This window comes from Cottoperca gobio, chromosome 16 (assembly GCF_900634415.1).
Source record: "Cottoperca gobio chromosome 16, fCotGob3.1, whole genome shotgun sequence".
Lineage (NCBI taxonomy): Eukaryota > Metazoa > Chordata > Actinopteri > Perciformes > Bovichtidae > Cottoperca > Cottoperca gobio.
The window spans coordinates 4,194,359-4,212,096 of record NC_041370.1 but is presented as its reverse complement, the minus strand read 5'-3'; the positions used below and the strand labels follow the sequence as shown (position 1 = coordinate 4,212,096).

General features: G+C 42.8%; 1 protein-coding gene across 1 annotated transcript; it reads left to right on the top strand.

Annotated features, from left to right (window-relative positions):
* Positions 1–1,572: 1,572 nt before the first annotated feature.
* Positions 1,573–7,223, top strand: rps19 (ribosomal protein S19). The gene is made up of 6 exons (XM_029452399.1): positions 1,573–1,652; positions 2,784–2,854; positions 3,086–3,186; positions 4,387–4,570; positions 5,116–5,170; positions 7,168–7,223. Exons 2-6 carry the CDS (start codon positions 2,784–2,786, stop codon positions 7,198–7,200), a joined length of 444 nt encoding a protein of 147 aa, XP_029308259.1. The 5' UTR covers positions 1,573–1,652; the 3' UTR covers positions 7,201–7,223.
* The last annotated feature ends 10,515 nt before the right edge of the window (positions 7,224–17,738 follow it).

The following is a 17,738-nucleotide window of genomic DNA, read 5'->3' as shown; positions in this document are numbered from 1 at the left end:
AAAGTACAGTTACCTGTTGTGAAGCCCTGTGATGACACAACTAGTTTATACAAAGCTTTATATCCTCTGTATGACTTGGCTGCCCTTTTATCTCCCTCCAGGATCTCTATCTCTCACTCTAACGGTCAGCCCCTCCTGACAGAGTATGAACCTGATTCATAAACCTCCGTTTATCCACCTGCCTTCTATCTCTCTCGCCTGTCTCTGCAAACATATCAATTGTGTCAATGTTGGAGCATGGCTGCCCTTTCCAATTGAGGTGTGCAAAGGGCAACATCACCTCTGTCAACTACAGGAGTATGTAAATAAGGCACACACATGAGCATGGACCAACACACACAAGCAGAGTTAAGGGTTATTTTTCCATATTTCACTCAGATTTTTCTTTATTCCTCTTATTCTCTCTTGATTGAAGAGAGAAAAAAAGGAAAATAAGAAGCTTTTTGATGAAGTGGCCATGAGCTGGAGGTGATAAAATGAGAAAAGACATTTTACACTGTGTTCTTTAAAGGCATCTTTCAATGAAAAAAGTAAGAAAACACAAATGTATGAACTATATTGCTAGGATACCTACACAGAGGAAATGCATGCCTTCAATAAAGATTATACCTTTAGGCTTGTACCTAACATTATCCATGTTATTCCTGTGATTTTAGACAGATCATTCCACAATACATAATAATCTCCAGCAAACAGAGAAATGTATGAAGCTCTACTGACTACTAAGAGACAAAGCCTGGAGCCACTCAACCTGTTTACTTTAGTTTTAAAATGCAAATCAGCGTCATTGAACTGCAGGGCTGACAGTTATGGCCTGGTAAATGTGCCTATATTTCCAACAAATCACCCAAGCACATCATATGTTTATACAAATCATTCTCACACTGTCTGCCAAAAGGGTCAAGCTCCAGGCAGAGGCACACTGAGCCCAATTGAGGCCCTTTTCAAAAAAACATACCCAAAATACAAAACAAAAACAGAGATTGACTAGAGAGCATCTTGCGATAGGATCACAACAGCCACGATGGCAAATCAGGCAGGGACGTAAAGTGTGCTATAATAGGCTATATTGTCATTTTAGTTGTAGGCCTATAGAGTTTTGCACTGTAATTCTATAATATGTTTAAGGGTTAGTGTTAGGGTTGCACATACATAGACTCACAAGGTCCAAATAATAGCACTCTGTCGCTACTGGTAAGTCCCTTTTGTATGTTTGTTGGATAATTGAAGAAGTGGGGACCCCAAGGGCACGTGGAATAGTCTACAGATTATACAAATTGAACAATAACTTAACTATCCACCTACAATAAATGTATTCTTTCTGTATACTTTCAGTTTCAGATCATGCTTTTTGTAAAAAATTAACTATTTGCCTCTCGTTTTGTTTGAGCATATTTACAAATCTACATTAAAGCTGTATTTCAGTGAATATGGGAGATCAACACAATTGGGCTGTGCTTCTCGGGGTTTTTCTCTGTCACAATCAATGTGGTCGGTCGATGTGATGAGTGCATGGATGCAAAAAGAGAACGATGAGCGGCATCGGTGAGAAAAACAACGCCCCGGTCTCGCGTAATGAAACGAGATTTGCCCGTTTTAACATCCGTCGGAAACCCCGTTGCACCCTCTTCCCTTCGCTGGCCACAAGCAAGGTAAAGCGCTACATTTCTTCCTCGGTTATATTACACTAAAATGCTTCAAATCTTTAGCATTTACCCCAGAAAAGTGGTCAGGTAGGATATAAAGTACAGAGTTATTAAACGGTTGAGCTCTACGCGATGTCACTAGACGTGTTTAGTTCTTAAAAGGATTTTACTTGAATGTAGCGCTGATTATATAGGTCTGTTCGTCATGGCTGCCCCCATGCTACCTCGTTAAGGCCTGCTAGCTAGTGGCTAGCTGTCACGATTAAGCTTAGTAAATACTGCCGAAATGTCAACTTATTCGGCATATTTCCAAAACATATTACTTCAAGCGTTTTGTGTATTGTCGATCTGTAAATAGCTAGGGTGCACGAGTTAATTGAGCTTATATTGAGACGGGTCCGCTAACGTTAGCTAGCTAACAAGCGCTTACATTCCTGTTTCCACTAAAGCCAATGCCGGTTGAACGCGTGTAACCGAGCTCCACCACACATGTGGCCCTTAATCGATGGATTGGTGCTTTAGTTGTACATTTTAGTAACTCAATAACGTTAGTTAAGCAGTTCAGTCAGACCCGCACATTACAACTTTAATCTTACCCCCAAAGCAACTTGTCTTTTAGCCTCTCGCATGCTCTATGTATCGGCTAATGTTAGATCACGTTATTTCTATCGGATTATAAACATGATCCTTAGTAGTAACCCGCTTGGTATACTTTAGTGTATGTTCGTAACATTAGTTTTATTTAATGTAACGTTAACAGAAGCTGCATCACATGTGCAGTAATGGTTTGAATGCGCCTTAATATTTATTCTCATAACAAAGGTCCATGCACTAATGTGATAATGTAACACCAGGGCCAGTTCATTCATGTAAAGTTTCTCAAGTGAATAATGTAGTCAGAACTTATTTTCTTTTTTTACACTGATATCAAGTCTTTGCATATGAAAGGGTTATTTTAGGACTTTTTATTTGAGCTGTTTTTAATTGGGTTATACTTTATATAGGTTTTCTTGTGCTTTTTGTTCCAACATCTTGTGACCAAATTGAAATTATGTCTTTTCACTTAAACATGTTATCCTTTGGTGTTTATTTTACTCTGATAACTCATGAATAATATGTCTCCTGTATCTTATTCAGATGCCAGGTGTCACAGTGAAAGACGTCAACCAGCAGGAGTTTGTCCGTGCCCTGTCGGCCTTCCTGAAGAAGTGAGTATTAAGTTTTCCTACAAATCTAATTTGCATTTCAATAAATCATGCACCCATGAGTGATTGGATCGTAAATATAGTTTTCATCCATCCTCTTAGCATAATGTAGCTCTTTAGTTGAACCCACCTTTTTATTAAAAAGTGTATCACAGAAACTAATGTTACACGATGACAAGATATTAATATCGTGTTGTGGTTAAGTACATGCTGACTCTTCTCCCATGTCCCCAGGTCAGGAAAGCTGAAGGTGCCGGACTGGGTTGACCTTGTTAAGCTGGGTAAGCACAAGGAGCTGGCCCCCAGTGATGAGAACTGGTTCTACATCAGAGCTGGTAAGTCCCAATATTTAATACATTACAGGTCATTTACAGTGAACTAACTGCAGGGACTGTCCACCTGGAGCAACTCGGGGTTAAGTGCCTCACTCAGGGGGGTACAATGGTGGCAGGCCTGGTATTGAACTCGCAACCATCTGATGTTCTATTTGGAAGCTGTACAACTAGACCATCACTACTTGTATTAAATCCTACTGTCTCTTTGACACTTGAAAGACACATTTTTTGTTTAGTTGGTTGCAACAAGTGTTTCTACAGCAAATCAATGTAATTCAACTACATGCAGGTGACTCCCTAAATTACTTATTGCATTTTCCGTCACTAATGGATGTATAGAAGTTTATAGATTTCACATGGTGGTGTGTTGACTAGCATGTGCTCCATTAAGGTCGGACCAAACCCTTTAATTTAGGTGACGCTTTTGTCCAAAGCCACTTACAATAAGTGCTAACAATCATTGGGATACAACTCTGAACAGCAAGAATGTACATTAGCTTCACATAGGTACAATCGTTTAAGTGCAGAACAGCTTCAAATGTACCGATGTAAGTGCTACATACAGAATACAAATTCAACTATTGACTTTTGCCCAAATTGACTGCCTTTCTTTTATGGTAGTTTATAGAATGTGTCGACCTCAGCAATGATTCAGAGCCTATGTAAAGAACATGCCTTGATTGTAATGATTGATTCTATTTAATTGTGTACTCGCCACTTTACTTTCTTGTTCTTTTGCTGTAACACAGGTAAATTTCCCCGTCATGGGACTAATAAAGGATTTCTGATTCACGCCCTGGTGATATCTAGTCATGCAGGTTATTTATTTTGACTACTGTTGACAAAGTATTGTGGCAGATATTCACAAAACATTTGACCCTCTTTTTTTTTATGGTCCTTGAAAAGATGTCATTTGGCTTCCATTTCCAAAATGGTTAAGACTTAAATTGTTTAATGCCATAGTTTAAATGAGTAATTGAAAGACTTGCCTGGTGATGGACACGTGATTCACTGTATAGCTCTGACCTCAGTGCATTGCTCATGAAAAACGAAATTGTACTACTCAATAATCTTTTTATTTATTTGTACCGGGGCCCACTCATCCAAACGTCACTATTTTACCATTTTGAGAGGAAACCCTCAAAGCAACATGTTGTTACAGACACCGCATCATAACACGCAACTCTTCTGCTTCCACAGCATCAACAGTCCGCCACTTGTACCTCCGTGGAGGTGCTGGTGTTGGCTCCATGACCAAGATCTATGGAAGTCGCCAAAGGAACGGCGTGTGCCCTGCCCATTACAGTGTAGGATCCAAGAATGTGGCACGTAAGGTGCTGCAGTCCCTAGAGCTGCTCAAGATGGTTGAGAAGGATCCCAATGGGTGAGTGCTTCTCTTTTATTCACCAGATCCATATCGTTGTACATGCAGTCAAAGCTGGTGCCATGTAGTATTTGGCAAATGCATGATGTGTGTTTTGGGGCTAATGTGGGCACGGAGTTGAGTTTGCAATTTTAATCTCTGCATAACGATGAATAAAAACGGAACCACTAAAGTGATGCTGGATAAATGTTAAATCTCTAAATACATGAGCTTGAATTTTGCTCTGCGAGTCTGCAGTAAAAATGTAATCGCACTGTAGCGAGAGGACTAATTGATTGTCTTGGTTTTTATTCAGTGGGCAGGAAAAATGTCTATTTTGAATTGCTTTTGTTTCAGAGTTGAGGATGAGTGGTTTTTGCCAATGTGTACAGATGGAGTGTTAGTTAGGCTTTCCCTGAATATAATGCTGCGGTCGATCTGGCGCAAAGTAGTTATTGAAGACTTAAGCATTTTTTTGTGTATTGAATTTTTTTACCAATTTGAAGTTTGTATTCTGTCAAATCCCTCAAGTTTCTGTTTTAATTTTTGTTGTTTATTTCCCTCAGTGGTCGCAGACTTACCGCCCAGGGAACCAGAGACTTGGATAGAATTGCCGGCCAGGTGAGAATCCAACCTGTCTTCACTAATTATGAAGACACACACACACACACTGATTATTTGAGTACTTGATTTTATAAAGATCCAAACCATACTTTCATAACTATTTAAGTTGTTTAAATGCTTGTTATTACACATTTCCAAGATGCATCATTACTTGGTGTACAGCTGATTACTTGTACAGTAGTATGTCTTTAATATGTTGACATTGTGCTCTCATCGCCTGTGGTACACAAAAGCTTAGCTTGAAAAACTGAAACAGTCAAAGTTGTAATATCTTTGGGAGAGGTTCAGAAACTGGTAACTGAAATTTTTGGAGATATTTATTACGGGGACAATGTCATGTCAAATCCATTTGCTGATCTCTACTAATACACAATATCTGCACTGATACTGTTGGTCCTACACTTATTCTTTCCTCAAATCCTTCACAACTTCAATCGGATTGTATTGTACCTCTGATGTTAGATGAAAAAGATTTGCTGTCCCCTTTTATGTGCCGCACTATTTCTCCGCCACTGCTTTTCTTTCGGTACAACTTTGTGTCTGTGTACAGAATCAACCGTCAAATAATAAATTGAGCTACTCTAAGCCTTATACAATACGTTTTAAAGGTTAACCTGAGTCTGTGAAGAGGGTACTGTAGTCTGATAGTGGCTTTAGTTAATGTTTTATCAGGACAGTTGCTATAATGGTATTTTAAATGCAGCTGAGGTCTGTGTTGTAGTGGTAAAAAAACATTTCTTTTGGCAGCCAAAAGCAATTCTGGTGGCTGAGAATTGGATTCTGCCAGACCCTTCTTACCTGCATTTCCTTCTGTCTCAATAATGAAACACAGAGTTGCCTTTTCACTGATTTTTAATGGTAACCGTTGTGCTGAGCAGCACAGTATGTCTGCTACAGCCTGGTGTAACCTGCTATAATTTAAATGCTCCCGTATCCGGTTTTAAGCTGTTGAATGAATATCATCGCAGCCTCATGCTGGGCAGGCAGAAGTTGTTTTTTCAGTGACTGGCTGTGTATGACACACTCTGGCATTTTATGTGACGTTCAGATGCACTCGGGGTGGTGCCTTAAGCGTGTGTGATCACAGAAATGCCATCCCTTTGCTTTGATGTGGCACCTTGTCTGTTGCGGTAGTACACGGCCCCAGTGTCACTTCAGCATGCAAGGCTTTTTAAAGCACTTGTCCTTGGGCAAATTCTTCTCTGCCAGCGAAGTGAGTTATGCGTCTTCTGTGGCACACTACTGGCATGTTTGTTTTGCTTCACTAAAAAAACAAATCAGTTGGGCCTTGTCAAAAAAAGAGAGGCAGCAGTGTTGTGATAATCCAAGGGTAAAAGGGGTAAACATGTGGAGGGAATTTCATGCTTGGCAAGTCCGCCGTATGGCACCAGTTTTCTCCTTGTTTACCCATGCTAATGAGCAATATGCAAATGAGTAGACCTGTGCCCAGCCCCGCCTACCTGCTGCACACAACTGGCACAAAGCGTGCTGCTGTGGCTCTGCTACCTACTCAAAAGTCCCCTCGCGTGATGCAATTTCTTATGGCTTTATAAGAGTGATGCTTTTTTCCCTTGCAAGCAAGGTTTCTGCCATGTACTGTCATTAGACTATTCATGGTGTTCTTGGCAGCAACAGAAACACAAACAGTTTCTCCTCCAAACTGTGTTTATTCAAGTCCCCATGAAATTGCATTTTGATAGAATCTTACGTCCATAAGTTGAACATTTCCTCTTCAAACACTTGCGGTGGGTTTTATAAATAGAAATTTACCAGTAAACCAGTATAATCAACAAAAGGGAAGTTTCATTTGATAGTGGTTGATACAAATTAGTTTAAATAGTTTGGATCATTTGCAGCATGATGAAACCATTTAAAATACAAAATAGTAATTTGATTTGAATACGACCAAAGTTTTTAAATGCACTGCAGCGCCTCGTCTGCTCTGTGGCTTAATTTATGAATAGGACTCATGATGTGTTTGTGTTTTTCCACAGGTCGCAGCTGCAAACAAGAAAATTGTTCAATAAATCTTTTTTTGGAAAAAGTCAAACACCGTGTGCTCGTTGTTTTTTAACTTGCATGAACAATGAAGATGTCTCTCGGTCCGTGAATGTTCTGCTCAGTGTTTTGAAGTCCTGTTCTCACCTTGTCAGAGTAAAAATGAAGGCTCATATTTCACTGCTGTTCAGATGAAGCCACTTTATTGGCAAGGGAGCTAAAATGTATAAGGACGAGATGGTTGACCTGCGCAGCCATCTTCTGCAAACGTGTGAAACGAGCCGGCTACAGGAAGCCAAGCTACTGCATGAAATCATCATCATACCTGGTTTAAATGTAATTTGAAAGTGGAGCAAATGACCATTGGTTGTATTTTCAGAACCTCATATCCCCGAACCATTAAAAGCTAACTGCAGGGTGCCGTTTCATTAAACAGTTTGAACAGGCTTCCTGGGAGCTGCTCTCAGTAAACCCTGTCATCAGTGGCCAGACGCTCTGTCACAACACACTTGCTTCCATATTAATCTTTTTTTTTTCTTCTGCCAATGTGTTCATGTATCAGATGTAGTTTGTACAGATTGAGCCTTGATACCATGACAACCAAGGGAAATTGTTCAGTTAATAAAAGCCGGAGATTACATTATCATAAGCATCACGGTGGACGATTCAGAAGCTTGTCAGGGATGATGTCAGCATTTTCGTTCAGGGCCACAGTGCCACCTAGAGACAGAAATGACCATATCAGGTTCTTAAATCAACTTTACAATGTTAATAGCTTTAAAGAAATGAAGACTGAATATGTAAAGCCATCACTGCTAACATAACTGGGACGCAAACTGTCTAAATAAACTGAACTCGTCCTTTAATGTGCGTGGGTTGATCATTTAAAGCAGAATCCCACTTCACGTGTGTAATTTCCCAATAACGAAGGCGAAGTGATAAATTAGTTTTAGTTAAATCTAAATGTCTTCTCTAAAATGTATGACTTTCAAATATTGTGTTTCCAGTTTGGTCAAGTTGATGCAATGTCTTGTGCTTGAGTGTCTTTTTAGAGGAGATGCATGTGCACGCTCTGTTGCACAAAGTTCAATCAGTGAGAGCACTTGACTGATTTTAATTTGGCGGTGCATCTGAAATCCTGCAGAGGGTGCCAAAGCCTATAGAATATCATCACTATAGATGCACTTTGGGGTGATTGCCTCTAAGGTGCCTACACGTGCACTAAAAGCAGTAGCACTTACTCATATAATGGCACCATCCTGTTTCTAAGGAATAGAAGCTGTATTTATAAAGCCTGACCTTTTCAGATTTTGAGGCGCATACATTAAGGTTTACTGAATTCATCAGTTGTAGAGCTCTAACGTAATATACAACACTTCATTGTGTTTATTGTAACACCATCTGGAGCTTTCGACACAACTAAAATATCCAATCTGTTCTTTCTCATTTTCAATTTGGTCCAGTGGAGCTTCATGCGGCGGCTTCTTTCCTTCCTCAGCTAGCCTTGAGGCAACACGACTACAAGCACAACCAGATGAGAAGAGGGCAGCAAAGTGCAGTGTTTACTGTATAACTGTGTCCCCCTTTGAGATAATACAGATTGCTTTTATATTGTTGACTCAATTCATGTCCAGATTTGAAGAACAATAACCAGAAGGCATTGTTTGCCGACAGAGCTGAGCTGTTGTACACAGCCTGCTGCGCTCACTGTGTGTGTGTGTGTGTGTGTGTGTGTGAGAGTGAGCTTACACTTGGTCCTGTGTTAGCAAGATATCGTGTGTTGCAGATCCCTGGACAATGAGCCTGCTGTGTTTGCCAGTCTGTCATCCACTGTATGTGTGTGTGTGTGTGTGTGTAGTACACAACACATTTAATGCAGTACGACTGAGCACACGGCTGTCTTGTCTTTTTTTATAATGTCAATCACCACAAAGTCCCTCAATTATTCCGCACGTCTCTCAGGAAATATTAATCTAGTCTTTTTATACACCCCCCTCTCACTCATCTCCATCTCTCTGTCCTCCGTCCACCCGCTCTCCTTTATTTTATTTGAACACCAGCTGTTCCTGAACACCTGAACCCACCGTCTCTCCCTCCCCCTTTTCTCCCATTGATCATCCCTCTTTTTCTTCTACCCTGTAATTTGGAAGAGAGAAGGATAAACATGTCTGAGTGGGAGACAGAAATGTGTGGAATCCACCAGAGGACGGTCGCCATGTTTGTTCCCTCGCTACTCTTCGACTGCATGTGTGTGCATGCCCACACGCGTGTGTTTTCTTCATCCATATTTTCTGTTAATGTGATTTCAGCTCCAGTCAGTCAACTTGTTTGTGCACCGATTTGTCATTGTCTGCGGTGTAATCAGCAGCCTTCACTAAAGCAATTACTGCAGTGGAACAATTACCACTCTAACAAATCCACATCCAAGTGGTTTGTCGTATATATATATGTGTGTGTGTGTGTGTGTGGAGGTGGCTGCACCTACTCACTCTCCAGCTGAGCTTGATCACACTGAGAATGGATGCAGACCTGCCTCTAACCTCCTCGGTGCTGGAAACAGCAGATAACTAAGAAATGTCTCCGCTGCACAAGGCTCTCTAAAATAGAATCACTATCAGGAGAGCTGACACACACACACACACACACACACACACTGTCAGCCCACAGCGTCATGCCCTCTGGCATGTTTTCCCCAGAAGACAAGACATACCTCAGAAAGTTTCCCAGCATTCCCAGTCTCTGGCATTTTGAGTTAAATGAGTTTTCTTTGGGAGAGCTGGCACCGATCCCACAGAATAGGCTTCTGGCTTAACCGAGATAAGATCGACCCTTCCTGTTGCCCAACGCCATGCTTTCCTCTTACACTACATTGCTTTCTTATCAGAAGCATGATCCTTTGTTTCTATTCAGTTGTACACTTTCAAAACCTCCACCCTGTTTTGTGTCGATGTTGTGTTGTTACTGATCATAGTAAGCTTGTGTATCTACTTCTGTCTTCTGTAAGCACCACTTAAAACACCATCCAAGCAGGTGCGCTGTAGAGGCCTCATATGGTGGTGTGTTGATGCTGCGTGACGAGGGTCAGCCCTCGTCTGCACGAGTGTGTTTATAGAAATTAGTCTGAGGCCAAAAGGTCAGTGTTGTGTTAGCAGAGAGCTGCACCGCTGCCCTCTGTATTAGAAGGCTGTAAGTGAGAAAGGAGCAAGAAGCCTGCGTTACACACTTCTCTGTCCCAGTGGGCGTGTAGAAGCTGATTGATGGATGGGTTTGTTTTTGTGTGCGTGGAAGAAAGAATCCGTTTGACCTTGTTGACTTCCTGGATAGTATAAAGGGTTTTTCTATACATCTGTCTACTGTATGTGTGTTGCTGTGTTTCTGTGTGCCGTCAGCTCTAATCCCTCATCCTCTGTTTGGCCTGAGAGCAGGTGGTGTAAACATGCAACGTGCTGCTCAGCCTGCCTGGCACCACAGGGCACTGTAGCACTGCCCCACAGCAGGTGTGTGTGTGTGTGTGTGTGTGTGTAGACGAAACACTAACCATGTGTCAGTGACTTTTGGGTCTCTGTGAGCTTTGTGTGTGTGTGTCTCCATAGCTCGAGGGGGTCTGAATCCCCCTACACCTGTCACAGAGGGTGGGGTGCAAAGGGAGGATGACGGGGCGCAGAACAGATGCTGTCTACAAAGCCAGCCAAACTGACTGAATTGTACAGTGTGTGTGTGTGTGTGTGTGTGTGTGTGTGTAGGCCATATTACTTCTATGATGTGGCTGTGTGTGTGTGTGTGTGTGTACGCACATTGAGATCAGAGCTTTCAAGTCTTCATACTTTGATGCCGCGTCCCTGCACTTTCCTTAGCACAGAACAAAAGAGTGACAGAGGGAGACAGCTAGACACCAGCGTGACACCGTATGGTTGTGGAGATAGACGACACAGTGACAGACTGAGATAGGAGGAAGTGTGTGTGTGTTTGTAGCTCTGTGCTTCATCACTTCTCTATCTCTCGCACAGTCTACCCCCTATCCGTCTGTCCGTGGGAGGGAGTCCGAAGCTGACCGAGCAGTGTATGAACTGAACCGACAGACTTACCAGGCCCCCGGTGTCTTAAGAAACCACATTGCTCATCCCTCAAAGCTGTGACGGGTGTCTTCTCCTGTCCTGTACAAATATGTTCACGTGCATGCATGAGAAGATAGCGATCCTCCTCAGCATGCTCCATTTCCAATGATCGGATGATCTAACCTTCTGCACTCTTGAGGCCTTGAGCCGAGTTTCATGTCGTGTTGGATTTACTGTGAACAAGAGCACGGGACCGGCAGTTACAACGAGCGGTGAGATGTCATTGTGTTCTTTTCCTTCCACACGTATGACACATACACCGGCCATCAGTGACCCTGACACGCTGCATTTCTAGCCATGCCGGTCATGGCTCTAGGGATTGTAATGCCGATGGGTCCAGGCTGAAATATCCAGACCCTTGTTCAAAATAATTGCCATGAAATCTTTGCATAGTGGTTCATAGTCCCTGGGGGGTGAATCCTACTGAGCCATCTGAAACACACCAGAAGAACACTTATTGAATTAGCCAGACCTATAGAATGGAAACACTAACAATAATAATAATTGTTTTAGGAGATACCTAAATGGTAAATGACTGCTTCCTATCATTGCGATCACTCAAAGCGCTTTACAACACATGTCGGCATTCACCCATTCACACAGAGTCAGACATACAAGGTGCAGCTTGTCGGTAGTGATAACCACACACACACACACACACACACACACACCGTTGGCCATTGGGAGAAATTTGGGGTTCAGTTTCTTGCCCAAGGACACTTCGACATGCTGACTGCAGGGGCTGGGGATCGATCCCCCGACCCTCCACTCTCTACCTCCTGAGCCACAGCTGCCCATAAGATCCCCGACAAGCCTCCATTTCTTACAGATTTGACTCAAGCTTGTAACAACCCACACAAAAGTTACTACAAGGATGTGGGAGCCATGAGGTAAATGTTGAGGCTGCTGTGTTTCTGCTCCACCCACCCCGTGCAGTCTCCTCTGGCACCCCCATGAGGAGGACATTTGTGGTTCAGAGTGAAATATCTCAACACCTGTTGGACGGATTGCTGTGAAATGAACGACAGATATTCAAGGTCCTTAGAGGGAGGAACATGTTTTATTATCATCTAGTGCCACAAACGTGTCATAGTTTCCTCTTATCTACTTTATGGGTTGACGATGTGTCTTACATACTTAAGTGATCCTCTGCTAGGACCGCCATGACTTTGTGAGTCCGTCATTAAAATGTCTTGATAACTATTGGATGGATTTTTAATAAAGTTTTCATCCTGGACCCGTCGTCTGACGTTTCCACCTGTACCTCAGCTTTAATAGCTAATTAGCAAACATGCTAACATGCTAAACCATAACCTAACATCAACATGCTAGCGTTAGCATTGTTAGCATGTTAGCATGCTAATGATAAACTTGTAGTCTTGGTTCGTTCAGTGTACTCCCGTTTTTTAAACTTAAGAGGAGCTTCGGTTACACAGGAAAAGTTTTTTCTGACTTCTCACCCTCATTCCTTCCTCTGTCTCCACCCAATCCCCTTCCTCTTCCTCCTTCCTCCTCCTCCCTCCCGTCCCTCCCTCCCTCCAATCTAAACAATCCCTCCGACTCTCACTTCATCGCTCTAATGATCTTTCTCTTTCAACATTCCTATTGTATGCCTGTGTTCCCCCTCGTCCTGTATCTTCTTTCCCCTATTACCCTTAGTCCCATTACTGCCCCCCCCCAGCCTTCGTTATCAGGCCTGAAGCCGCTGAGCTTCTTGCTTTGCCTTTTGTGTCACGCTTTGCCTCTTCTGTAAAGGCCCCATGCTTCATACAAATTCTTCAGTTATATCAAACATGAAATACGTTGTAAACATAGAATCAAAGTATGCAAACAAATCATGAATGCAATACGTGGAAAGCAAGCGAAAAGGGAGTGGAGCTGCTCGTGTTATTAGTAAAGTGTGATTAATAAGCGTCTCGGAAGAGCATTTGGGAGTTCATTGAGAGTGGATCACTGCATGTTTAATAACGGGACTCAAACATGGGAAGCTGTGATTCATTGCTGTGGCTGAAAACAAAATTGGAAATGTTTCAAATGGTGATTTTGTTTTATTAGGAAACATGGAAACATGGCTCGTAATGGATTCTTGCACTGGAGTATTTTAATGGCATGCTCTTCTATACTTCTACTCCATTACATTTACTCTATACTGCGCTACATTCGACAGCTGGAGTTACTTTGCAGACAAATATATATATCTTATAAAATACAATGCATTAAGATTAAAGTAGTTGATACATTATTATCTTTATTTTGCTATAAAATGCTTCATACACAGCAATATTACAGTAATCCAATAATAAGACACAATAAGACGTGTGTGTGTGTGTGTGTGTGTGTGTGTGTGTGTGTGTGTGTGTGTGTAGCTTCAATGTGATTATCTTGTGACTTACTAACATGTTTCTTAATTGAATCTTGGGGAGTAACTACACGACGCTGTGGAGCTGCACAGCCTCCACATTGTACAAGAGCGGCTGTAATTACTGTACACGTGCTTCTTGCTGGACTTCCATTCGTCCCAGGTGCGCTCTGTTTGTGTGTGTGTGTGTGTGTGTGTGTGTGTGTGTGTGTGTGTGTGTGTGTGTGTGTGTGTGTGTGTGTGTGTGTACACGTGTGAGTGTGTTTGTGGGCCGGTGTTGCAGAGGTTAGGGAACTCATTTCAGGCTGCGGTTGTGAGCTATACTTGTCTCTTACACACACTGACCTCCACGGCTCAATGTGTTGTCCTCACCCCCTCCCACTGGACAAATTCCAGCAAGCCTTTATTTTCTCTCTTACTCCTCCTGTCTGTCTTCTTGTCTTTTCTCATTTCTCTTTCCACATTCCTACCCTACTCTACCACCTTTTTATATTCCTTCCTTCCTACACTTCCTATATTATTCCAATGGTTTTGCTTTCACTTTCCTGGGTTGTTCCCCCTCACTGGCTATATTTTTCATCATTTGCCACTCATTGCATGCACACAATTATTCCAAGAGAATATGTGCCCTTGGACTCCGAGAACCTTCAGTCTGTCAAAGGGCTTTTGTTTTTATATCTTACCTCCCCGAAGAGATAAACTTGCCAATCCTTCTGTTGTCAATGGGCTACTGTCTTCCTTGTGCATACTTACGTGTGTGTGTGTGTGTGTGTGTGTGTGTGTGTGTGTGTGTGTGTGTGTGTGTGTGTGTGAGTGTGAGAGAGAGAGAGAGAGAGAGAGAGAGAGAACATCCTAGACTCTGTCTGTTTAACTTTTTGCATGTGAACAGTGTGACAGAGAGGTGAGCTTGTGTTAGCAGAAAGCTTATTAAGTGCTTAGCTGCTTTTAAAGCTTTCTCTTCTCTTTACCCACAATCCTGTCAAAACATTTCCTCCGAAACTTCTTCTTCTTCTTCTTCTTCTTCTTCTTCTCCTGCCAGGAATAAATGGCAATTTAATCCAATGCAAATCCAGATTTTGCACATTTCTTCACATTTCACAAAAGGTGAACATTATTTTTCAGTTCCACATAATGACACCAGGATACAGTATTTTGCAATTGTGCTGGTTAGTGAGTCGTGATTAGGGGCCGCTGGGAACCTGTTGGATTCTACGAAGCTGAGACCAAACGTAGCATTTGACCGCTGCCAACAATCACAGAAATCGTCCGCGGGGGCTGTGGCTGAGGTTTGGTACAACATTAGGCTAACATTATGCACTAGCCTCCGGGTCCTGCCGAATAAGGGCAGGCAGCAAATCACAGGGTCATGCCTTTCTGGGTCCTGATGGAGAAATTGTTCTCCTGGTCTCCTCTCAGTCTCATTTTCTCTTCTCATTATTTCATTTTTTCATTTTCCATTACACAGTTTTTTCTCCCCATCCCCCCCCCCCCTCCTCTTTCTCCCATCTGGCTGTTACAGCTGAGGTCAATACCCACCACTCTGCTGTAGCACCAGGACACGGGAATCTCATGAATAGCAATGTACCAAACTGACGGGGCCCCCTGACATTTGGAAAGTGTAAAACTGAAGTTCATTTCAATATTTTGATTGTAATGCGAAGAGGATCCGTCCTGTGACGCTTCGTTTCAATTTCAATAAAGCAGCGAACTTTATTTAAAAACCAAAATAATTTCTCATTTACCCCTCGTGTCATTCTATAATACTTTTCAGCTGGTGGGAGCGTGAATTCTTTTATTTATTTCTACTTCACTGTCAGTACAATGCAGCAAGTGTCCTTTAACTTACTGATAACATTCAGGGAAGTGTGGCTGAGCTCTCTGCTTCCTCGAGGTCGGCCGTCTCAAAGAGCGGCAGAGATTCTGCACATGCATCTTGTCTGGTCCATTAGAGCGTGTGTGTGTGTGTGTGTGTGTGTCTGTGTAACTGAGCGACAACACTTAGTGTCTTGATCTAGTTTCATACCATTCTGCAGCCCTTCAAGAGGAGATTATTCCACTTGGTCGGTCTTTTCCATCTTCTACTTTTGGCCACAATTACTTCACCGACTCTTATTTTCCTTTTCATTTCTCCTCACGCTTACTCTCACTCTCCTCCCTTTGTTGCCGTCGAACTCTGCTTCCTGCGTTTCCACTGTAAGCCCGTATCACACAGCCACCCACCCAACCATGTTTCTCTTCCCTCCCTCTCTACTCAGCTGGGGGGCCAGCCAGGAGGCACTGCATGCCGTTTGAGGAGCGTAATCTGCTCTTTCTCCCCTTCCCATTTCCATTTCAATCCTCTGTTCACAGCTGGAACCAAGGCGCTCTGCATGCAGATGAGAAAGAGTTGACTTTTTCTAAAACTACATTCAGACAAGAGATGGGCAGGAGAGAGAGAGAGAGAGAGAGAGAGAGAGAGAGAGAGAGAGAGAGAGGGGGGTGTGTGGGTTGATGTTGGGTTGGGGGTTGGTGTGTTGCTTTCTTCTAGTCTCTTTTTTTTTTTTTGGTTTTCTTTTTTTTTTTTTTTCTTTCTCTCTCTCTCTCTTCTCTCTCTCTCTCTCTCTCTTCTTCCTCCCGCCCTCTTTTGTCTCCGCTTCCCCTCTTAGATTCATTCATGGTAAAGCACAGTTTGCTGACAGAGGGAAATCGTTCAAATAAACTTTGTTGTCAGGCAACCTTACGGGTGTGCACAGAGGGAGATGAATCGTTTTTCGCGGGTCGCAGCGTCCTCTGAACAAGAAGAAAAACAAGACAAGATGACAAGACAACGCAGTCCGTCAAACAGATGACAGGTGGCCCGATCAAAGTAAGAAAGGAAGTCTAGCATAAAACAAAAGCGTGCAAAGCTGCAACCAAAGTAAAGTGCGTGGGATGTAAGAGGATTAGTCTTTTTATCCTAAGTTAAGAACTAACACTGATGATTTCTGCCGTAAACACAGAATGCATGTTATTTATTCTCATGACAGTATTTCTTACACACATGGAGTGAAAGGACATTGATGTTGTGATTCAAACTGTTTATGCCTAACAAAATATTTCAATGTGACCTCGATGGGAAATTGAGAATCTGCTCGTAATAATAGAGCGTAGATTCAAAACACAAGAATAAAACATGGAGGACGTTTTGATGCTTTGAGACTTCAACGTTCCACTTCTTTTGAATAATCAATGTCGTGCAGAATTACACAAAGCTGACTCGCTCCCTGAACAACCGAGAAATGATTTCATACGCTTCCTGCTCGTGTGCGTGATGACGCATTATGATCAGAGGGGATCTCTGTTCGTCTCTGCCAGCGGTCAAGTGCTTGGTCACCCTCCCTCATATCCTGACAGCTCTGACAAATGACCACGAGGTCATCATGTGTTCGTTGATGACGTTCTGTTTGGCGTCTGAAGCTGAGTCATGTTGGACTGAGCATTGTTTTGGACTTTTGGCGCAGTCACATGATCCACCGGCAGCTTCCATTATAAGGGGTGCAGATAGGAACACACACACACACACACACACACACACTAATTGATGTTATTGTTGCGGGACGGGGCCCCTAATGCACTCTGCTCAAGTGCTGTGTAGCCGGCCGCTCGAGTTTCAGTCGAATCCCATTTATGGGAAAAACCATCTGCTGCCAATTGATTATAAAAGCTGATATTGATTTGAACGGGCACGTTCAGCAGCAGAAGTAATTCACTCAATGAGGTGTGACAAAATATGTTGACCACTTAATATTGCTATTTAAACTTTAATGCCACTGTCTTCGTCGCCTCCTTGAATTAAAATGACACATTTCTTTCACAAATGATAAAAAGGCACGCCCCCCCTATCTGTGTGGGTGAATCAGAAGGAAATTCATTTAGTTGAAAGTTCTTCTCCTCCCCTTCCACACGTGGCTGGCTCGTCGTGCTCTGCCACAGCGCTGTGATAAACGGCTTTGCTCCCCGAGTGGCTCCTTTGGCAGCTCGCTACAGAGCTGCATTAAATCTCGTTATGCCAAGTGCCCGGCCCGGCAGGCCGAGCAAGACATACTGCACGGCCGGTCAGAGGGCCCCGGCCGGT